The following is a 22,930-nucleotide window of genomic DNA, read 5'->3' as shown; positions in this document are numbered from 1 at the left end:
AAGTCCTCCAATCAATTTGATCCAAATGTAAATAAATGCCCGCGTGATGTGCTTTTGGAGGTCTCGTTGCTCTAGCACTCTTGAATTTCAGCTGGTGATTGTAGTAAAAGACATCAGCGTGGCATTGAGAAGTCTTCAAACAACCTCATGACATCTCTATAACGCTGACCAACAGAGAGAATTTGTGCTTAGATAGAGCAACAGCTTTGAATTTGGATGGTAAATGTCAGCTTTTGTGTAAGTAATGACTGTCACGCTAATCTTGGTCAGATGCAATGTTTAAACAATGAGGTGACTCAATCCCACAGCAATGTTAATTCACACCTGAATTCCCCAAATACTGATTCAAGCATCGGTTTTGTTTTCGCCTGCAAATAAACAGTCACTGCACTTCACAGGAAATCCTGCAAAACGCTTTGAGGCCTTTCGATGGTAAGACAAGGCGCTGGGTGACATGTATTGAAATCAGATATAAAGATTGTTAGTATTATTATTTTTGTCTGATGTGCAGTATTGACCCTTGTGCCCAATATAGCACCTTTCACATCGAGAGGACGTCTCCCAGTGCTTCACAAGCTTTACTGTAAAGTGTAGTGACTGTATTTTTTTTAGCAGAGTACACCAGCCAATTTGTGCACAGCAAAGTCCTCCAAACAGCTGTGAAGTGAGTGACCAATTTTATCGGGTGGGAGGGGGGGGGATTGACAGCCAGTGTAGACAATGTGTATGTAACTCAGTCTTAAGTTCTGTTCAATGTCTTTGCTGAGAAGCAATGGATACTGATGGAGCTGAATGGGATTCAAATAGCATGTAATTGGGTTCCTTAAAGTGTCTTTAAAAAGGATAACGACAAGAACAAAGTGCCTTGGGGAGGGTAAAAAAAATCCATCTACCTTCTAATCTGTGCAGCGGTTATTAACATACCACAACATGTGACGGGGGAGTGGAAAGAGATTTTTGGTCAATGCTTTGTGGCTTGTGGTTTGCCTGAGACTGTCTGCCTGATGTGGTGAAGCGAATCAAGGGATTAAAAGCAGGAAACGAGACGCTTAAAATGCAGAACGTCTCCCAACAAAATCAGGTTTCCGCACACCGCGACGAATTCCACCGCTGAGGTGATATCAGCGTAAAAATTCCTTTAGCTGCGGGCAATTAATAAGCATTAATAAGGCAACCCGCGTCTGTTGAACTGGGTGGATTCTTGCATATGCACCTAAATGTTTGCTTGGTTTGCCAGCTGCTTGATTGAAGTGTATTGTATATAGGGGCTGTTTTTTTTAGTCATCTACTCCAGTCTATTTTGGCGCATTCCTAGACAGTCCAATCCAATATTGTCCACTTCAGTATTAATTTGTCTTTTCAGCTATTTCAACAGAGAATAGAATTGGTGCCCTCTGAAACTGTTGAGCTCAGACCCATCCGTCATTTTATTGACCTGCCGGGAACTACATCCCAGGGTTCTTTGCTCACAGATTGGTATCCTTTGTGACCATAAGACTGATTCCAGAAAATTCTATGGATTTTTTTTTCCCAATCTTATCCGCTGAGAATCCATACAATTCTCGCCAATATTTTTGCACGCTCTGCTCCACTCCCCCACCACCGGCCCCCACCCACTTCTGAAACGTTCCTGAAGCCCATTGCGATACATTAAATGCCAAGGCTCAAAATGGAATATTTGATTTGCCTTAATGTGGAAGAATATATCGACTGCTGAAATGATGAAGCATCGTTTCCTCCGTCTTGTGATAACTTGCTGATCCTGTGTGCTTTCACCCACACACACACCACCACCCCCCCGAAGCCTGTTATAAATAATCCCCTGCGAATGCATAGTCCAGGAATAAATGCGAAAGAAAATATTTGCAACCTCCTGTTTCGACAGTAACTGTAAAGCAGACCTTGAATTAATAAGAGACAGAAGCCAGCTAGCTAGTGAGCTGCACAGCAGCCCTTAATTCTATCTATTGGCATTTCCTGCTTATCCTCAAGAGACCCAGCCTAAACCCTGGACTTTCAGACCAAGAAAATTGCTCTGGCCTTGGCTGGACTAATAGAAGTCAAAACTTCAATCAGCGGCTTATTAGTTACTCTGCAGACAGAGAGTATGAAGTGTCTGCAAATCCGTACAGTAGTGACTTTAGAGAGCTGTGCACAGCAATCATCCTCCCCCCTCCCCTTTGTTTCTTAGCAGAGTAAGAGGTTAACTATAAGAGGTCACCTATTGAGATTAGGGTGAGAACATAACTTTGCCTGCAAATTAGATACGTTATATAAAACAATTAAAACAAATGGCCTTTTAGCTGAGAATTTATTGACCTCCTTCCCACCAGCCCCCCCCCCCCCCACCCCCCCCACCACACACACATACACACACAAACTCGGAGCTCATCATATTAGAATTTTTAAAGATTTTTTTTGTTTCAGTTGAATCTCACTGTTGATTTTATTTATTTTTAGCATCATTATTGTTAATATTGCTTTTCTGATGCTGAAATAGGTTGTATCCGGAGTCTGGTTGATGCTGTCAAAGGGTTTGACGGTTATGCTCTTTTTTAAATAATAATAATCCTCGCATTTGTTATAGGGCCTTATTATCACTTCATTGAGACGTCGCAAAGGATATATTGTAAAGTGGGGTTGACTGTACATTTTACGGGCGAAACCACCTATTCTCTTTCTCCCCATTCTTCGCACGTGAGAAACCGTGTCCATGTCGCAGTCTCCTCCTGCTCCCCACCTCCCCTCCCTCTGCCTGTTAAGTTTTAAACCTTTTCTGTCATTGCTTATTTCCAGGCTGATTGTTACGCTGGCAATAACTCTGCCAGTTTACCTCTGACCTTTGCTCAGCTTTATAAAGTGACTGAATGGCAGATGTGTCTGTTAACCTGATTGGTAATTTTACTAATTGAAGCTTGTTTGCAACATCACTTCTGACCAGGAGTTTCCCGAGCTGCTGTTTGCATACAGAGTGAATAGCTAGCCGTTCCTGCAGGTTGAGGTTAGCATCACACACCCACCACCCCCCACACACATACCCCCACGCACAAACTCCATGCACACACGCACCCGTACGCACATACCCACACACCACACATACAGACACACACACACCACACATACAGACACACGCACACGCACCCCCACACTATAACCCAATTTTCAAGCCCTAGTCATTACACCTCATTGCATATGTAAAGTCAGGCATTTGCTCTGTCTGTCTGTCTGTCTAACCGGATGGGGCAGAAATTCACGTGATGCTTGCTTGCTGGCTACAATTTGATAATTATTATTGATCTGCTCAGTGTGTCAATCTGCCTGGAAACCCCAGCAGGGCTCTGTTTTTCGGTGGACAAAAAAGAGGGAAGGGGAAAAGATTAGAAAGGAAAGGGATGCAGCGATTAATCTCGCAAACTTCATCTGGCAAGTGAATTTAGAAGAAATTGTGCAGGAGGGAGGAGTGTAATTGATGACTCTTTCAAGAAGCAAATACATATTTTTATTTTTAAAAAATCATATTTGAGGTCCTGTCTAGTACCTTATGAACTCACACTGTCTTGCGATTAACAGGGTTTGTTGCATCCTACCTCCCACCCCCACAAACCCATCATAATGATTCAAATAGATTTGCCCTCTCAGCTCAGAAATAATTGATGTTTCTCTCCACCCCCCCACCCCCCACCACTTCCCCAAAGTGTGCATTGCAACTAATAAACACCACAGTAATTGGCCCCTTCACAGGATATTAGGCAAGAGGAAAATCACATCAGCCTTCACCAGCAGAAGGCAGAGAGAGATGCAAAAGTGACTGAATAAAATGTAAGTAACTGTGTATTTACAGCTTGACTAACTGCAAGTTTAGTATCCTGAAACCGTTTCTTTATTTTTTCTGGGGAGGAATGAGAGGGAGAGAGAGAGAGGGAAAATAATAATAATGCTTGCACTTGATATAGCGCCTTATAGCGTCTTCGAGATGTCTCAAAGCTCTTCGCAGAATGCACTGTAAAGTGAATTGACAGTATATTTAGTGGGCGAAAATCAGCAAGGAAGCGTTTTCCGCTGTCTCTCTCTGCTTGACGCTGGCAACTGTAAACAACAAAGGATGTAGTTTATACTCACAATAAATGGAGGTGGCAGCAAGGTGATGCGTGCGCGTTTGTGTGTGTGTGTGTGTGTGTGCGTTTTACCACATTATTAGATCAATGGACTTTATTGAATGTGTGGAGTGGGGCGTTATTTTGCAGGTCCCCTCCATGAAGCTTTAAGACCAGGGGGAGGCTTTCATTAAATAAAGGGGCAAGACACAAGACACTACGAATGCAGAGTGCTCCCAGTTGGTGCACCTGTCTCTACCCTGATGACATGAGCTGCATTGCTTTCCAATTACCTCTGCATTGGGCTGTGCTCCCTGCACGCTGTGATAGCTGGAGCATCAGGGAATCTTCTATTGTCTTGTTCATTTTTTTTTTTGACTTTCTCTCTCTTTCTCTCTCTCTCTCTCTCTCTCTGTCAAACAAAAAACCTTTCAGGGGAGAAATTTCACCTATTTTTTTTTTCTCCTGTCTTCCCCCAATGTATTGCAGTCTTTTAAAAGAGTCCAGAATTTGTCAGATTGATTGAATTTGGTTTTTTTTCCCAAAAAAAAACACTTCAAAGTCTGCTTTCTGTTGGCTTCTTCAAGGCGGCTTGCGGGAAAACAACTTCAAAATTAAGGCTTCGGAAATGTAAGAATTTGCCGAATTCTGGTTGCTCTGAAATGCTGCATAAATTAATGTGAATCTAGCCCTCGAGGTAGAATTTCTTTAGAAGCCTCTTAAGGTTTTAAGTGTGAAATAAGGCAGGAGTTTCCTTATTAATCCGGTAACGTTTCCTGCCTCGTGTTAACCTCGAACACGGTCACTCCACTTTGTGGTATATCCCGTGAAGCATCTTGAGACATCCTCCTGACGTGAAAGGTCGGATAATCCAAATGGAAGGATTATTATTGTCCAAAGAACAACTGATGCCTAAACCTAATTGTCATTGGATTACTTCAATGACTTAGTTTAACAAAAAAAATCTTGATTAAAAATGAGAGTAACATATGCTGCAGATTCACACCACGGTTACAAAGAATCCGAAATGAATAGATAGCTTTCCGAAACATACAAAGTGTTTTGATTCACATGTGAATCTCTTCCTTCCCCCACTCCCCTTCCTCTCTCCCAATAGGAACCCTACTGATGTCACCTGCTACTACTGACTACTTAAAGAGCAGTCTCATTAACATCGCTTCATTACTGGCTGATCGAAGGCTTCTTCCTGAGGAGCAAGCCTGAGCTCTCCCAGGTTTTACTCTCTGAGCTGAGACATCACCCATCGCTGCTGAAACCTGCTCATTGAAGAGAAAACCAATTACATGCACAAACATTTTTTAAAAAGAATATTGGTCAATCCACGACTGTTTGTGGGACGCTGCTGTGCGCAATTGGCTGCCACGTTTCGCTCACAAAATACACAGTCAATCCACTTTACAATATATTCTGTGAAGCATCTTTGAGACGTTTCAACGACGCGATTAAAGCGCCATATCAAATGCAAGGATTAATATACTGTTTCACATGACAGTGAACATTGGGACTGAAATACAGGCTTTCTGAATTTATGTTCAATTAATTTATGATAAACTACTACAGTGTTGCCACTATTGCAGGAGTAGTAGATGGTTCCTTGTAGGCGGTGCCTGTTTTTAAATGCTTCAATTGCAAATGCTATTGTGTGTTCATTTTTCTTCCTAAAACCTTAGTTGGTGCTGAGTATTTGACTAACCCTCTGCCACCCCTTTTTGAATCCGTGCAGGTTTGCGAGTGAATGTTGGCCAAACGCAGTATTATTGATGTTATGTGCTTGGAAATATCAAAATAAAAGGCTCGTCATTTTTTTGTAGGAGTCGGGATAATCAATATTCTAACATGGTCCTGGCAAGGGTTAACTAATCCCTGCCACATGTGTAAAAAAAATCTTCTGAACAACGTGAATAGGTTTTCATTCTAAGGAAGGGCTACAAACCTCGTTATAAATTTATTTAGACAAATAATGTTTTGTGAATGAATTTCCAGCAAACCTTTTAGCAAAAAAAATTGCGTCTTAAGGATCCATGTTGAAAGGATCAAATGGTAAGTCATGTGTGTTGGAACCAACGTGGCAATCTTTTGACGTGGAGTCATTAAACAGCGGTGCTGATAAATGTCATTAATATCGTTTCAACAGAAACTGATACTCTCCATTTATTCCACCTGCCTTATTGTGTGACTCCACTGCCCACATACACTGTGAGTTCAGACCAGACTCCTCATCACTGTCAATATCGGGTCAATAAAAATTTCCCAAATGTCCGAATTTAATAAAAAAAAATTTAAAACACTGATGCAGAGCTGAATTTGCTATGTAATTGTTTTTAAGAAATTTTAAGAACAAAACAATGTGATGGTCAGTCCAGTGTCTAGAGAATTGGGTCAGAGAGGGAGAACGCATATTATTACGTTTAAACATATCAAAGCGCTTTGTTGTAATTACCAACAACAACAACTTGCATTTATATAGCACCTCACATGCAGGTTAGCGTCCCAGAGAGCTTGACATTGGCGCAGCACGAGACCGAGCCAAGAGGAAGGTCTTCAGGCACCAGCTGAAGATGAGGAAAGAGGGGGAAGGCGAAGGGATAGAGGAAGTGTGTTCCAGAGTTTTGGGATGTAGTGGCTGAGAGTATGAAGGGTAGTGACTGTTTTGCTTTTATAAGACAGTTATTTTTGCTCCTGCCAACTCCTACGGACAGCCATGGCAAACGTATCTGGAGGATTATTGGCCCACGAGAGTTTGAGCTACACTCTTTTTGCTGATCGACCCACAGACCTTTCAATGTAATCTTTTGCATAAGCCAAGATGTTACCTGACATTTTATCTGCATATGATCCACCATTATTTTTGAATAGACGCCCAGGAAATAGTTGTTAAACTTTCAAAACTAAGCTTTTATGTTGTAACAATACAGTATGCCACATTGAATCCAGTACCCACACACTCTCTGTGGCATGACATAACCTACACTGAAGCTATAGATTATGGATGTTTCATTGTTATTCAGCCACTGCTGGCCTTTCAACAGCAGTTTGAACCCACAAAACACTGTAAATACTGAGAAGTGCTTTAGACATCCATCTGATGTCAAAGGAGCTATATCAAATGCAACAATTATTGTAAGGGTTATCAATAGAATTATTATTATTATTTGAACCCACCATTTCACACGGATTTTACTTGAACCAAGTGTGCAAATCTGTGTGACCAGCTTTGGGGTTGTCAGTATAAATGTGACTATAACCAATATGGCAGCATTCCGTAAGGAAACATTTGAGCTAGCTAAACAGAAACACTTTGGGATATTTCTTTGCAGAGTTACTTGGGATGTTGCATTGCTCGACACCTTAAGGCAGAGGGCTGTAATCATTGCAAATCATTTTGATAGATCCTGTGGGTTGCATATCTGATTATTAGTTTTGTAATCAATATTGCTCAAGTAACACATTCATTTGTCCTTTTTCCTCTTCCCTTTTCATTCTTTGGCATTATTTTGTTAAGGTAGTGCCTTCTAGACAGAACTGACATATCTGATAGAATTCTGCAATGTTACGTATACACAAGTCACTGAGCTGCAGGAAGACGTCAAGAAATTAATGTGGTTCTGACTATTAAATGAAACTCTCAGCACAGTTTTCTTCGAGGAGGAAAGCAAATCTCAGCCATTTGGTATAAATTCATTTTGTTCTGCCAAACATCAAACCCAGAATCAACCAAAAGTAAAATAGAGGCCTTAGTTTCACTTTATATATTCTGATTATTCTGACCAATGGCTTATGTTTGCCAACACGGTGAAAGGAATTGAGATCAATTCCAGCTAAATCGCAAGCCTGAATCCCCAAACTCTGGCATTGTCAGGTTCAAGGCTCAGTGTTGAATTTGTTTTGTGTTGACTCAAGACGTTTACATGAAAAGCCACCCATACACACACACAATCCACATTGTAACTGGCTGGAGATTGCATTCACTCGAGTTTGTTCTGAACAAAGCTATTATAACAATGTGGGTTATGGGAATCGATCAGGATTCCTGCTCTTGATTGCACTTCAGTGATGGTCTCAAAAATATTGATGATAACAATTTCTGCAAAAAAACTCTTTCTGTAAAACATGCTTTTAAGCAAACTGGCCACTCATGCATTCTGTCTTTGTTATTGTAGCCCTTTGTCTTAATAAAATTATTAACAATAATCATAATAATAAGAGTCAGAAACTATGCATGTGTGGATGTTGGGTGAGGTTAGGATCAGACTCCGCTACATTATTCCAAGCCAGTCGCTGTCTGGATTACAGGAACATAGGAATAGGAGAGAGCCATTCAGCCCGTCGAGCCTGTTCCGCCATTCTATTAGATCATGGCTGATCTGTACCTCAACTCCAATATTTTGTTATTGATTCTCGTATGAAAAGCGCCCACTTGGGTGAGGTGCTCGTTGGTTTCTGGTACCCCCCGGATAAATCCCCGGAAAAGGGAGTGTGAAAGAAGATTGGCAAACAAAAGACCAAGGAATGCATTATTTATAAGCGGAGAAAAGATCAAAGCTCCGTCTGCATCTGGATATGACCTTACACGAAAGAAAACATCAATTGCCATTGGCTCTGTGGGGATAGCAGGGCAGTGCTGTGCTGTTAGACTTCCTTGTATAGGTTAATGGATATTTCCTTGTGTTTTTGATAGCACTGCACTCTATCAAGCATTAATACCTAATTCACGGAGCCTCTGACTTGTTATCATAATACTTTTGCTGATCATTGATTTTTTATTGGGGTTGAGGACCTCTACAATTGTATGATCATTCGATGGTTTTAATTTGACATAATGTTTGTGTCTAGCAGAGTGTATTGACTAGCGTGGCACCATTTTGTTTCAGCTGCGCTGTCCACTGGCTGATGAACGTGTTCTAAGGTCACAACCTCTCCTTATCAGGCCAGCATGCAGCCTCATAAATATATTTTACCACAGGGAATTATTGAGACTGGGGAAAGCAGAATAGCCTTTCGCACAAAACGCATTGAAATTCAGGCTCGAACCAGAGCTACAGAAAGGTCCAGCAGTTGACCCACATATCCGTTTGCTGACCATCTATCGTCCACTAAAATAACAGCCACTAAAATATCTGATCAATGTGGGCGACGTCAGAATCACTGGAGCAGGTTAAAGTTTTCTATATTTAAAACCAAAGTTGGTATAAAATAATATGCATATGCAACCCTCGAATTTGATGTAGCGCCTTATCACGTCAACATCTCGACGCCTCACAGGGCTTGCGGTTAAATGCGCTGACTGTGTATTTTGTAGGCAAACCCCAGCAGCCAATTCGCGCACAGCAATAGTCCCCAAAACAGTCTGGAAGTGAATGATTCTTTTTTTTTAGCTGGGGGAGTTGTTTGCCAGGACAACAGGGGAAACTCCCGCCTCTTTTTGACTAGTTCCGTGAGTTCTTTAATGTCCACCTGAGCAGGCAGACAGGACCTCATCGAACATCTCATCCGAAGGACGGCACCTCCGATAGTTCAGCACAACCTCAGCACTGCACTGGAGCATCGGTCAGCCTTTGTGTTCTATCAGGAGCGCATATTTGCAGATGGTTTGTAGAAAGACCAGTGTTTGGCCAGATTGGAGTGTAAATTGTAACACTCTTCTATCAATCCTGGATGATGTGAATAGCACTGGTCTTCAGGATGTCCACATGTACGGGCTGGCTAATTTACATTTTCGGTGCAAATATGATACTGAGACAAACACTCATTTTACAGCAAAACTAGCACCTTAAATATCGTAGCAATTTTGGTGTAATATCTAGCCCATGCATTGAAGATTTATAGTTAAAATACATATAAAGTTCCTCCAACAATTAATTATGTTGTCCTAATCCGGGAACCTTTTCCAGGACCTCTCTCGTACTTTCACGGAGGGTTACAAGAATAGACTTAGCATCTGATAGATAATCATTCTCTCATCTCAGACTTCTCTCGCTTTCTCTCTCCCTGTCCTTTGCTATTTTTCCTGTCTCTCTGTTTTATCAATACAACCATGGTCATTGAGAGTTCACATTCTCTTCTGTTGTTCAGATACATCATTAACCTGCTTCGCATTCTGGCTCGGTTGTAATCAAAGATCATGGCACTGTCTCTAATAAAGTTACTCTTTCTCAGAAGAGCAAAAAGGATGCGACCGAATGTTAAAGGAATGAGCTGCAAGCAAAGATTAGAAATCTAGGACTTTTCATTCTTGAAAGGAGGGCAGTCAAAGGGACCCCAGAGAAGTATTTATCATTTTAAATGGGGTTGAAAGGGTAATCCCAAAACAATACTTTGGGGTGCATCGAGACATTACAACAAGAGGACCTACGTTTAGCTTTCAAAGGGGCAATTTCAACTTAGACACCATGATATTTTTCTTTACCAGAGGGTAATTAACGACTGGAACAGGTTGCTACGGAAGATGGTTGAAGCCAAGACATTTGCTGTGATGGGGAGGACTGTAGAGTGGGTGAACTGAAAGGATGAGATCAAATGGTTAGAAGGACCTTCTTCATCCCAACCGATTTTGGGACCTTTGGGATCACCTCCCTTCTCGGCACAAATCAAAGTCGTTCAAAGACCACATCTGTTGTCACCCGGCCACTTCTGTGACTTATCTCTCTCGTTCTCTGCTGCTTTTCGCAAACCCGGTTGTGTTCTGCCCTATGAGTCCTCTGCCTGTATCTAGTTTTTCAATTTTTCAAAAAAAAGTTGTATGTTTTTTTTCTCTCTCTCTTTCTATCAAACGATAACAGCTCCCTCAACACCCACTCGAGAATGCAATGTGCTTTGACTGGTCAGGTAACTATTACATGCCAGGCAGCAGCTGGCAGGATGCTGTAGTGTTGAGTTTGTCATCCTTTTTAGTGCAATGGCCTCACCACCTGGCTGTAGTATGGCCCAGGTTGGATCGCAATGAATTGGTGAACTATGTGTAGCATATTGGTTAGAGCGCTCGCCTCGCAAGCGAGAGGACCCAGGTTTGATTCCCAGGCAGGGCGAAACCTTAGGCAAGTTTCCTTACTCCACACACCTCTGTTTACCTAGCAGTAAGCAGGAACACGGTTGTTAGTCGATTGGCGGATCGCTTTTTCCGGGGGTAATAATCCCTTCTAAATAAATAAATATATAAACAATTCAGTCACTCAATCCACGACTGCCTATGGGCCACCGCTGTGCGCAATCGGTTGCTGTGTTTCGCCCACAAAATATACAATCAATTCATTTTTTACAATATATTCTGTGAAGCGCTTTAAGACTTCTCGAAGACACGATAAGGTGCTATATCAAATGCAAGGATTATCATTATTATTATTATTATAATTGGCTCCAGGACTGGGCAGAGGGAGCAACAGAAAAAACCCACTGGTGGACCTGTTCTCCGGGGAGAAAATTCTGAATTCTCCAACGATTTGTATTTCAGTTGCACTCAGTGCTTTCCTCAGGATGCTTGAAGTAATGTTGCTGAAACATATCGCACAGAAAATGACACATCTCCAATATATTTAGTCGAGCTGTATGTTTTTTTTAAAAAAGAGGAAAAACACCCTTGGAAAATATGGGATCTTTACTTTCTGCATTGGGCCGAAATATACAGTCAGTCCAGTTTGCAATATATTCTGCGAAGAGCTTTGAGACATCTCAACAATGCGATGAGGCACTATATCAAATGCAAGGATTACTATTGATATTATTCACACTGTTGTCTTGCTCGTGTTTTGCTAGCTGCTGTGGCGTTGGGTTGGGTGTAGAGGGAGCTGTCTGCATGTCCTGTCTGGCTATCCCTGAGGTGTCTTGATACATATGTACAGCATAAAAGCTCCCCCCCAAAAAAACAATTGCATAATCCTGGATCCCCCCTGTCCGCTCAACCTAAAGGTGTCCTGGTAACTTGTAACTATTTGTCAGAATCCCAAACCACACATTAAATGCTGCGTAACGCCCTCCAATGTGCATTTGTCACAGCACGTTAGTGTGTGCTGCATTACTGATGTCTATTGACTTCATTGCAATCTAATAAGGTGCTGCTGCTTTCTCAGATGCTACTTCTCATTTTTGTTCAATACAATGTAGGTGCAACCGTAGAATATTGTGATCGGTTGGGGTGAGAATTTTGACTCGAAGCTGCTGTATGGACCTTATAGCCCTTCCCAAATCTCCCACCCCACCACCCCCCACTTCCCTCCCACCACCACCATGAAGGCAGCAGATTCCCTAGAGAATGTGTTAGAAGGAATTGCTTCTGGTCAGCAGCGGCAAGAAGAACAATGGCGCCGACTGGACAGTGGCCGCAGCCTGCTGTAGTGGGTGGGGAACCAGGCAAATGGCCATCGTGCCTGAATTAATAGGTGGCTTTGTATTAGCAGGTGGCTCAAACGCACTTTAATGCAGAAAATTCCTTGTAGGAGGGAGGGAGGAAGAGAGGGATGGAGGGGCCGATGGGGAGTCGGGGAATGGTTTGTGTACAATCAAAATTGTGAAGCATTCGTATTGTCACACACTGTACGATATCAGTCATATTCGTTTGTGTGTTTGTGCACTTGTGCCTATATTTGTGTGTGTGTGTGGATGTATGTATATGTAGTGTTTCTGTGCACACATCTGTGAGCGTGTGTTCCTGTGAATGTATTTGTGTGTGTGGTGTGTGTGTATATGTGTGTGGTGGGGTGGGGGGGGTGGAGTGGGGTTTAATATTAACATGTAATGTTTCGTGCACGCAGCTGTGACTGTGAGCGTGTGCATCTCTGTGAATGTACACGTGCAGATGTATTCACCTGTGTGTGTGTGTGTGTGTACGTGTGTGTGTGCGCGCGCGCAAGTGCGTGCAAGTGTGCTGACTTGCTGACTGTAAGAAAAAAACTCCACGTTCGGAAGATACATGCTGGAAGGTATATTTTTGAATTATGTTCTTTAAATTATCACATGCTCTGAGAGCAGAGTATTGATCTGAAAATGACTGAGCGGGACCCTGTGCTGCAGTCCCTAGTGCCACACAACACCAGAGGTAAAGCCATGGCTGCAAGCACCAGCTCTGGCATTGTTTCAAAAATCAGGAAGTCATCAATCAACAAAATAGTAATCAGAATAAGTACATGGCAACCGAGATGCTTTCGTTAAAGTTACAAGCTACGGTTCTGTTAGCTACTAGGAAATTAAGAACAATATAAGACAGATTAACAACTGCACCTTTGGGAACCTGCGGCAGTTACGGTGTTTGTCTAGTCTCATTGCTGCTGAATAATACTGACTGAACATCCATAACACAGAGCAAACGAGAAGCCAATCCACATGGTTGGCTTGGAAAACAGTGAGCGTTTAACCCTGACTATGCAGATTCAGAGAACTAAAACACATCAGCTTCAAGCGCTCACCGAATGATTCACTGAGGACTGTGCCTGGAGATTCTGTAAATTGAACAAAATGGTTAATCCAAGACATCAGCAAAAAAATATATATATCTGTACATACATTGGTAGCCTTAAACTGCCGTGTGTTTCTTTCTTAATTCAGCAGTGTTTTTGCTTTTAATAAATTACATGTTGCACCTCCTTTACAAGGATATGAGAGCCTAGATTTCTATTGTACATCAAAAAAAAAGGCAAACCTACAATTCAGGTTGTATTTTCAAACAAACCAGTGCTATAGATGAACCTGCATTTGTGACAAAGTGCTTTCACTATTCAGTTCTTATCCACATATACACAGCTGCAATGACTACAGGGTGTTCACAAAGTCCTGTTACACTCGTGTTTTTTTTTAATCCTACAGTGCACTGACCAACAACCGAAACATGTGGAAGAATGCTGCTAATTGTACTTAGAAGTACTTCATTGTATTCAGTACAAGTGTTTTAAAACTTATTTAGACGTCTAGAGGATCGGTGTGTGTGTGTATGTATGTATGTGTGAGCACCATCATTTTGATCCTGATAATGACCCATTGCCATCTTTTGTGCGACATTTTCCGTAACCTGGATGGAGACAATGAGGAGGAAGTTACCGGTGTCGGATATCGTGACGCTCGACTCATTTGTAACAGAAAATAAAAACTCATTGTAAGAAAAAAAGCGTGGGGGTGGGGTAACAAGACTTTGTGAACACCCTGCGTATTAAATTCATAGTAATCGCAAACTACAGTGCAATTGAGCCATCGCATTCAATTTGCCGTCGCAGTTATGTAATTGAGGCAGAAATTAGTTAAGGAATGAAGTCGAGAAAGTGAGTTAAGTGTAATAAAATAATAATAATAATTGCATTGATATACGTTTCACGTCGGAGACTCCAAACGCTTCACAGAATAACTGTAAAGTGAATTGACTGTATATTGTGGCGAACGCGGCAGCAATGCGCACAGCAATGTCCACAAACAGTCATAGATGAAAATGACCAATTTTTATTATGTTTTTTTTTTTTGTTTTTTGGAGGATTATTAGGTGTGGAGTAAGGAAACTTGCCAAGGTTTCGCCTCTGCCTGGAATGAACTCAGGTCTCTCACTGCAAGCGAGTGCTCTAACCACTGAGCTACAGGACTCCACGTACCCAGTGTACCCAGTGCACTCCTCATAGTGACATTCATGCGAGGTTTCAAAACCCTTTTTAATTGTAAACCCTTCACAATTTCCAGTCCTGCCAGAGACAGAGCCTGGGAAACGGAACAGCAGGATAGATTGCAGATCTATTGCAATGAATAGTTTTAATATGACAGATATGCAGAAACGTGCTTACATAAAGGGAGGAAGGAAAAGAGGGAGTATGCGATTGCGGGGAGGGGAGAGATGATTTGTTTGGATGGAGTCTGGTGGACGAATCCTAAAAGTAATCCTTACATTTATTATTATTCGCACCTTTCACATCAGGAGGGCATCTCAAAGCGCTTCACAGGGTATACTATAAAGTGATGTGAGCGTGTTTTTGTGGGCCTGTTTTGCTTCTGTTGAGTCTATGTGGTTCCATGTCAAGTTTACTTTGTTACCTAAGAAATAACTGGTGGTTTTGCTGGAAATAAATGAGATAGATTCACCTGGTGGTTTCCACAGAGTTTACTGGCTAATGACTAGCTGGCATTTTCAGGGATATTTAAATATGTTTTAACTCTGTTGATTATCATTGTAATGCGGGGCTGATTTTTGAGATGCTTCCTGAGAAATCTATGTTGTAAATGTCCGTAGTTCCGAGGCTTGGATACAGTCCTGGAGGTATAATAATTGGTTGAACACACAAAGTTCGTTTGTGCTTCATTACCGTTTGGGGATACTTCGAGGAGTATCTGTGAATTACGTTTTCATCGATGAGAGAGGGTTTTTTTTTGCAAGGTGAAGCCTTGTGAGGAAAATGACCTTCCCTGCTGTCATTTCCCTTCTTCCCTCCATCTCCGTGTGTTCCCCTGGATCCACCCTAGTGATCTGACACTCTGCCCAGCATCGCCACCCTTGGACCTTTTTCACCCCACCCATACATACACACCCACACACACACACGCACACACGCCTGTCACCGTCACTGTGAACATTGACACAGCAGCCGCACCTTTCCTCTCCAGTTCTGTAACATGATTTCTTGTGGATTTTAACCTTGACTCTATATTTGAATTATTAGATATAAGTAAAAGTTGTCGAAATTAATAGCAAAAAGCCCACGAGTGAGCGTTTCTCTCAAGCTAATTGTTTCTCAATACATTCATATATTCAAGCTAAAGTGCTTCACCCCAGTGAGTTACTTTTCTAAGTGAAGTGACGGGTATAATAATAAGCATCTTTGCATTTGACATAGCGCCTTATCACATCATCAAGACATCACAAAGCACTTTACAGGACACGGTGTAAAGTGTACTTGTGACCGAACACGGCAGCCAATTTGCACACAACAGTGACCCACAAACGAGCATTTTCATTTGAGAGATTGTTGGCCAGGACACCAGGAGAAGATCCCGAGCTGTGTTATTCTTTTTTGTGTACGTTTTTGGATGAGGAATAAATCCACGTGCACAATGGCTGCTGCTGTGGCCTGCAAAATACGGTCATGGTACTTTACAGCAAAATCATGTGAAGCTCTTTGAAACGTCCTCCCAACGTGAAAGGCGCTGTGTCAAATGTAAGGAATATTACATTAGAGCTCCCAGCTCCTCTTCAAAATAGTAACAGGCATTTTTAACATCTATTCTCAGCCACCAAAATAGGTAGATGGGACCTCGGTTTAAACTCTCTTGAGAGTCAAGCAGCTTCAAAGTGATAGACTCCTTTCTTGTGTAGCTGATCAACCTCCTCTTGTCTGTATTTCCCTCCAGGAACTGGAATGAGGGACGTCCTTTCCTAAATCATCAAACTTCGAGCTCACGGCTGGCGGGAGGGAGGGGTGGGAGTGGGGGGAATGATGGTTTGAGCCCATCAGAAGCCCAGGTACTTGAGGTGAAGTGGAAGGCCAGACACATAACCAGCCCCATTACATTTACAGCATCAAACGCAACAAAATGGAAGAGCGCCGGTGGGAGAGTGAAGGCTTCTGATCCAGTCCTGTGAGTGACTGGTGCACCACTTCTGCAGGTATTTATTAGCTGCTCCCAGCATTGATTTTGACCTCACTGTGATTTAACGTTGACTGTGCATCGGTTGCAATCTGTCCCTTCTTTGGGCTGGCTGTCACCTAATTAGGTAATAATGATGGGGAACATTTTTGTGTTGATCAGTTCATTTTGCTGTGAGACACAAGAAGGCGAGAGCAAAGAAATGAGCCCTGACGTGTCAGAACCCAGGTAACTGCACACGCCCAGTCCATTATTTCTCTCATTAATATGCTCGTGAATGTTTGTGCTTTTATCTGTATCAATGTTCTTTACGCTTCTATCTGTCTCCCTGTGTTCGGGAGCTGAATGATCCCATGACCTTCCTCTGGCTTACACAGCAGAGGCTTGAAAGTTCTCGTGGTCTTAGCCTTAAGATATTTTCCTTACCGTTTAAGATTGTGCGGGATTTGAGAAAGCTCTTAACTTGGAAGGAGATGTTTCTTATCTTTCCCCAAGAATTGCATGGAACCACGTGGAGTCCTGTAGTTCAGTGGTTAGAACACTCGCCTCGCAAGCGAGAGATCTGGGTTCGATTCCCGGCAGGGCGAAACCTTTGCGCAAGTTTCTTTACTCCACACCCACAAATATGCAGTCAATTCACTTTACAGTATATTCTGTGAAGTGCCTTGAGACATCTCAATGACGTGATAAGGCACGATATCAAATGCAAGGATTATTTTTATTATTATTATTAGACTAACGCAGGATGGCAGTGCTTCCAAGCAGGAAGACATTTTAGTTCCAAAGGAAAGCAACATCGAAACTAAATTTGAGGAAGTAGGATAATAAGAATAATTTTTGCATTTTATATAAAGACTTTTTACAGCGTTGAAACATTTACTGAATTTTACTGTAAAGTATAGTGACTGGTATTTTGTAAGTGAACATGGCAGACAATTTATGCCATGAAGTGAGTGAAGTTTTACCTGGGGAATTGTTACCAGGACACCGGGAGAAACTCCCTCCTTTTTTGAATAGTCCCATGGGATCTTTAACATCCGTCCAACAACCAGAGGGGAACTTGGTTCAATGTTTCATCCTAAGGATGGTGCCTTCGATGATACAGCACGCCCCCAGCAATGCACAGGAGTTTAAGCCTGGACTATGAGCTGTGTATGTGTTAAAAAGAAAAATCCCTAATAGCCCAGTTCGGATAATAAATTTGGTTCAGTGCACATCTCTGAAAAGCTCCAAACTCTTTTGACATATCAATATTCATCTAAATCAGGTACCACTGTTTGAATATATTTCAGAGAAAGTTTTGGTTCCTTTACCCTCAACCCGACAACACACCAATTTCAGTACCTTCAAACAAGTGTTGAAAATTCTGTTCTATGAGCAGCTAATGGAATCCTTTGAGAAATAGCTTATTTGCTTGAATGACACTCCCCAAACCAGTACCAAAAAANTTACAAAAATAACCTTTGAGCCAGCAGCAAATGTTCGGAAAGTTAGACCTCTTTAGCAGCAATATATTTCATAAATGGCTTACAAACAAATAATGCAATATTGGTAACCGCATCCTTACTTAAAAAGTACGCCAAACAAAAAGTACGCCAGAAGATATATCCAAAGTTTAAAGAGTTTGGTTTATACACTTGAATAGCAAGGAACATTGCAAATTGATTCTGGGCTGTATTAGATGGTACGGGCTTCAAACCGCTCAGGACAATGCAGTAGATTGGCAAGTCATTGTATCTGCACAAATGGTTTATTTTCATCTGAATGCCGAACGTTCAGTTTGTGTGTAATTCAAGGCATGTTCGCTTCTAAATGTTTTCATTGCTGCTCAGACTATTATGAATCGTCGTTATTACCGCAATGACAGGTTTATTTTTTTTAGTAGTTCATTCAGAAAAACGATATCGCCGCTGATATGGCCCAGGCTGTCCACCCTTTGTCTTCATTGTTCTTTGAGAAGTGAATGATAATAAATGTACAAAGTGCATTTTTTTTTTTTTTTGGAAGCTATTATCTGGCAGAAAGCACGTTCTGCGCTCCAAGGCACAAGGCAAGAAAAAAAAATCAATGCTGTGAGGGTCAATTACAACATTTGGGTCACATGATTTCCAGCAAAATTAATCTTTTTTTTGATCAAAAATGTGCACAGGACCTGAAAAATGAATCTGCATTTATACAGATGGACTTAAGAGAATGAGACTGAACAACTGCGATGTTTAACCTTTCTTTTGTTCAAGATGTGAGCATTTTAAAGTGCCTTGTTCTAAAGGCTCTCAAACAAATAGATTACTTTTCACATACACAAACACACGCACAGAACTCACCATCCCTCATCTTACTGCTAGCACCCAGCTGTGAGAACAACACTAAAATGTCAATACGCATATTAATTATGCTCAGAGCATTGAATGTGTTTTTAAAAGCCCCAAAATACATAAAAAAAACATTTTTTTTGTTTAAATGTACATAAAAATTGTATTTTCTTTCCTTTTTTNACATTTTTATGCTCGTAACATAATTAATATGTGTATTGACTGATCGTCTCGTATATCTCTGTGTGTTGTAAGGGGCATCAATACCATGCTGACTGGGGGTTTTTTATTCCCTACCTATGCTTGGTTTTTAGAAGGGTAGATGAATGGAAAATCACTTATTAAAGAAACCGCTTGAAAATAACTCATTATATCTCTTTGGCATACGATCAGACAGTGGGATTAAGTTCAATTGGCCGGATGCCAAAATAATATTGTGGGCAAACAAGCAAATTCATTTTTCCAGTGTTAAAATTACATTACGTGTACTTACAATAATAACCCACATCTGGACTGTCAAAGATGTACACCTCAAAAGTGAACTACTTCTGTGATGGCAACACAACTTTGAAAGAAACAATTAGATATGATTGAGGTCTATTTTATGCAGATAGCTAAAACGCAGCTAGTTTGAACTGCATGTGTACATATATCTATATATGTATATATATATATGTGTATATATATATATGGTATATATATGTGTGTATTTCAAAAATAAAATCATACTAAAGGCATAGCCAAAAGGTTTATTTGGGGCGATTAATTGAAGATAAACTCCCCCCCCCACCCACCCCACTGCTCACTCATCCACTGTGTATGTATTCCTGAATTGTCTATGTGATCGGTTTGCAGGCTTTTAGGTCATTGTGGAGTGAGTGTGAGAGCCAGGCTGTGGTGGAGGCTGTGAGCAGTGTTGAGAGAGAAGGGATTTCACTTTATTTACCGAGCACATAATCTAATTATCTCTCATTAGTCCAAAGCTGATGATTTCATTTATCTTTGTAAAACTGACAACAAGGACTTGCTTTCATTAAGCAGATCGGCAATTGGCCCCTGTTTTATAGGCAGTTTAAACGTCTCTGTACAAATAACACTGAGCCTGATTATAATCGGATGGTCACCGAAGCACTGTAGTGCTGGCTTCCTTTGATTTACTGTATTGTTTAGGCTGACTGAAAACTAGCAACGGAGGTCTTCACTGTAACTGCAGATACTGTACATCAATCCTTGTTAGCTCCTGATGAGCAGATAACTGAGCAAAGCTTGATTGCAGTGTCAGGCTGGTTTTAACACTCCCCCCTCCCATCATACCCTGTTTGCAGTTGCTGAGATAGGGCTACATGTACAGTGCTAACTCGGTTTGATTTGTTGCTCTGCCTATGTTAAAAGGCCTATTTGGAAGTAAATGAAAACACGCAGGCCAAAGGGTTTATTCATAGTCTGGACTGAATCTGGGTTATCAAAGAATCATAGATTCTTACAGCACAGAAGTAGGCCATTTAGCCCATCATGCCTGTGCCGACTCTTTGAAAGAGCTATCCAACCCTTGACACTCCTTCGCTCTTACCTCACAGCCCTGCAAATTTTTCCTTTTCAAGTACATATCTAATTCCCTCTTGAAAGCTACTTTCAAAAGCTACAGTTGTGCAGCAGAATGAGTTAAGTCCCCCAGTGGAGGTTGGAGAGCGACTTTCTTCCGAGACAGCAGCCTGGCTTAAAAATGGGCTTCACCAGCCACAAAGGGTAATGTTTCGAAACATTTCAAAAGTTTTTGCAGTGCAACTTAACGGAATTGTGTGTCGTATGTTTAGAGCTTCGAGGGAACTGCTCACAAAATGTCTGATAATGTAAAATAACTGAGCAGTCTCAATTTCTCCCACAACGTAGCATTGCGTTTCAAATGAGGGAGCAATGAGTTACATAGTGGCACAGGAACAGGTCATTCTGCCCAGCTAGTCTGTGGCAATGGTTTTTCTCCACACAAGCCTCCAGTCCTCCTATTCTCTCTGCTGTATACATTGCATTAATTTCATTAATTCTTTGGTCAAACCCTCATCTTTGCATCATTGCATAATATGAGAAGCTGCTCAGACTGAAGATTATCACTGTCCCATCCCTTAAGACCTCAGCTTCATTCTCATTATGAATCATTCTGATCATTCCCTTCTCCATCATTTAGGCGTCAGGTTTTCTCTTAAGTACATTGATGCTCAGTGATCCCGGATGGTGTTTGTTTCGGAGCAGGGAGACACGTCTCCAGGAGTCACATATTGGAGTCACTATTTGCGAATCTAAGGAATGAACACCTTACTTTCAACCCCAATTTAAAAAGTCAAAAGACACAACAATTAAAGAGCTGTAAAAGTATAATTACAATCCTCGCATTTGATATCGCGCCTTACCATGTCATTGAGACGTTTCAAAGCTCTTCACAGAACATATTGTCTGTGTATTTTGCGAGCGAAAGAGCTTTAAAAACACCCACCCACACACACACACACAAACACACAGGATTTACACGAACTTAGTTTTAATTCTTTGGTCAAGCAGATTATCACTGTCCCATTCCTTAAAACCTCTGCTTCATTCTCATTAGGAATCATTCTGATCAGCTTAGACTGATTACAGGAAATGACTTTTTTTTTAGGAGGCAGAGGTGAAAAGAAAATGTGTGAACATGCCACACACAACATGCAGCAGCTACGTAAGGAACTGTCTGCTTACGATAAATTACTTTATTTTTTTTCTTTGAAATTCCGTGTGGAATGGTCTGAACTTTCAAATAAAAAATGACGGACTCAAAATACATTGAGGAGAAAATAAGAATTCTCGTTCTTTATATCATTTGCAACTCGTCCTGACATAAAGTATTGAGTGCAAGATTAAACGCTTACTCGCCTTTTCCGTTTTATAAACTGGCACGTTATGTTAAAGACGTTGACTGGGTGGTTGCCCGCAGATTAAGACAATTTAAGCAAATGTTCTGCAAACGAATGTTTTAGATGGACGTTTTTTTTTAGCCCGGCTCATATTTTTTTAGCAAGATCACCGGTGACATTTGACATCTTCACAGATGCTGTTGTCTAATCATCTTGATAAATAATTAAACTGTATCAGCTTTTCAATCTCCGAGAGACAGCAGCAGATTTCCTTCAACTGCCTCGTCGCCCTTGGTGTTTGTGTTTGTGATGATTTTTTTCTCGGAGACAAATTTGCCCGATTTTTATGGATGGTTCCGTCCAAAATATATCAATCTGTGAACGGTGTTATCCTCTGTAACGGACAGAATGTCACAGCGAACATCTGTAATCTCTTAGTGGCCGGGGTTAGGAGTTCGTGGAGAAAAGGGGTGCTGCTGACCTCATAGTTTAAAAGTGTCCACTCAAAACTGTAATGTGAGAGAGAGGGTCAGATATTAGCCACAAAAAAGACTCCTGGATCCTCTCGGAGTCTGGCTCTTAAGGGATAGTCAAGGCACAATACAGTGCAAGAGAGACAGCATTAAATTGCTTTGAAAATGTGCCTTAACTGATAGGAGCGGGAAAAGAAATTAGATACAGAGTTTTTAATTTGTGGTATTTCTTATTACGGAATCCCGCTAAGAAATAGCACAAGTTAGACCTCATGTGGGGAGGAATTATTTACGGGTCTAGTCTTGTTCTATTTATGTAGTGTTTTGGAGTATCTGGCATTTGATAAATTGTTGAATTCTGTCTTAACTTTGATTTTTTTTTAAATTTTCTTAGAAATTCCTCCCCAATAGTGTCTTAGCTCTCTATAATATAAAGTCGACATTTACAGCTCAAATAAATGGAAGATTTGACACTTTTTCACTCTCTTTTTGGTCTGGTCAGTGAAATGCGTATGGAATAATCTTGCATATATGTTGTAGGTTTACATGAATCTATATGCTGTTTGTGTTACATTCTGTGCTTTAATCAACTGCAGATTATCACT

General features: G+C 41.2%; 1 protein-coding gene across 1 annotated transcript in view; it reads left to right on the top strand.

Annotated features, from left to right (window-relative positions):
* LOC103189352 (WD repeat-containing protein 72) overlaps positions 1 to 22,930 on the top strand; it is a 166,106-nt gene that overhangs the window by 98,517 nt on the left and 44,659 nt on the right. Inside the window, exon 21 of the mRNA XM_042344020.1 lies at positions 16,422 to 16,677. Coding sequence (XP_042199954.1) covers positions 16,422 to 16,653 — 232 coding nt within the window. The 3' untranslated portion in view covers positions 16,654 to 16,677. The remainder of the gene's footprint in view (positions 1 to 16,421; positions 16,678 to 22,930) is intronic.

The sequence above is a fragment of the Callorhinchus milii genome, unplaced genomic scaffold (genome assembly GCF_018977255.1).
Source record: "Callorhinchus milii isolate IMCB2004 unplaced genomic scaffold, IMCB_Cmil_1.0 Scaffold26, whole genome shotgun sequence".
NCBI classification, from domain to species: domain Eukaryota; kingdom Metazoa; phylum Chordata; class Chondrichthyes; order Chimaeriformes; family Callorhinchidae; genus Callorhinchus; species Callorhinchus milii.
This window is presented reverse-complemented; position numbering and strand designations above follow the sequence as displayed.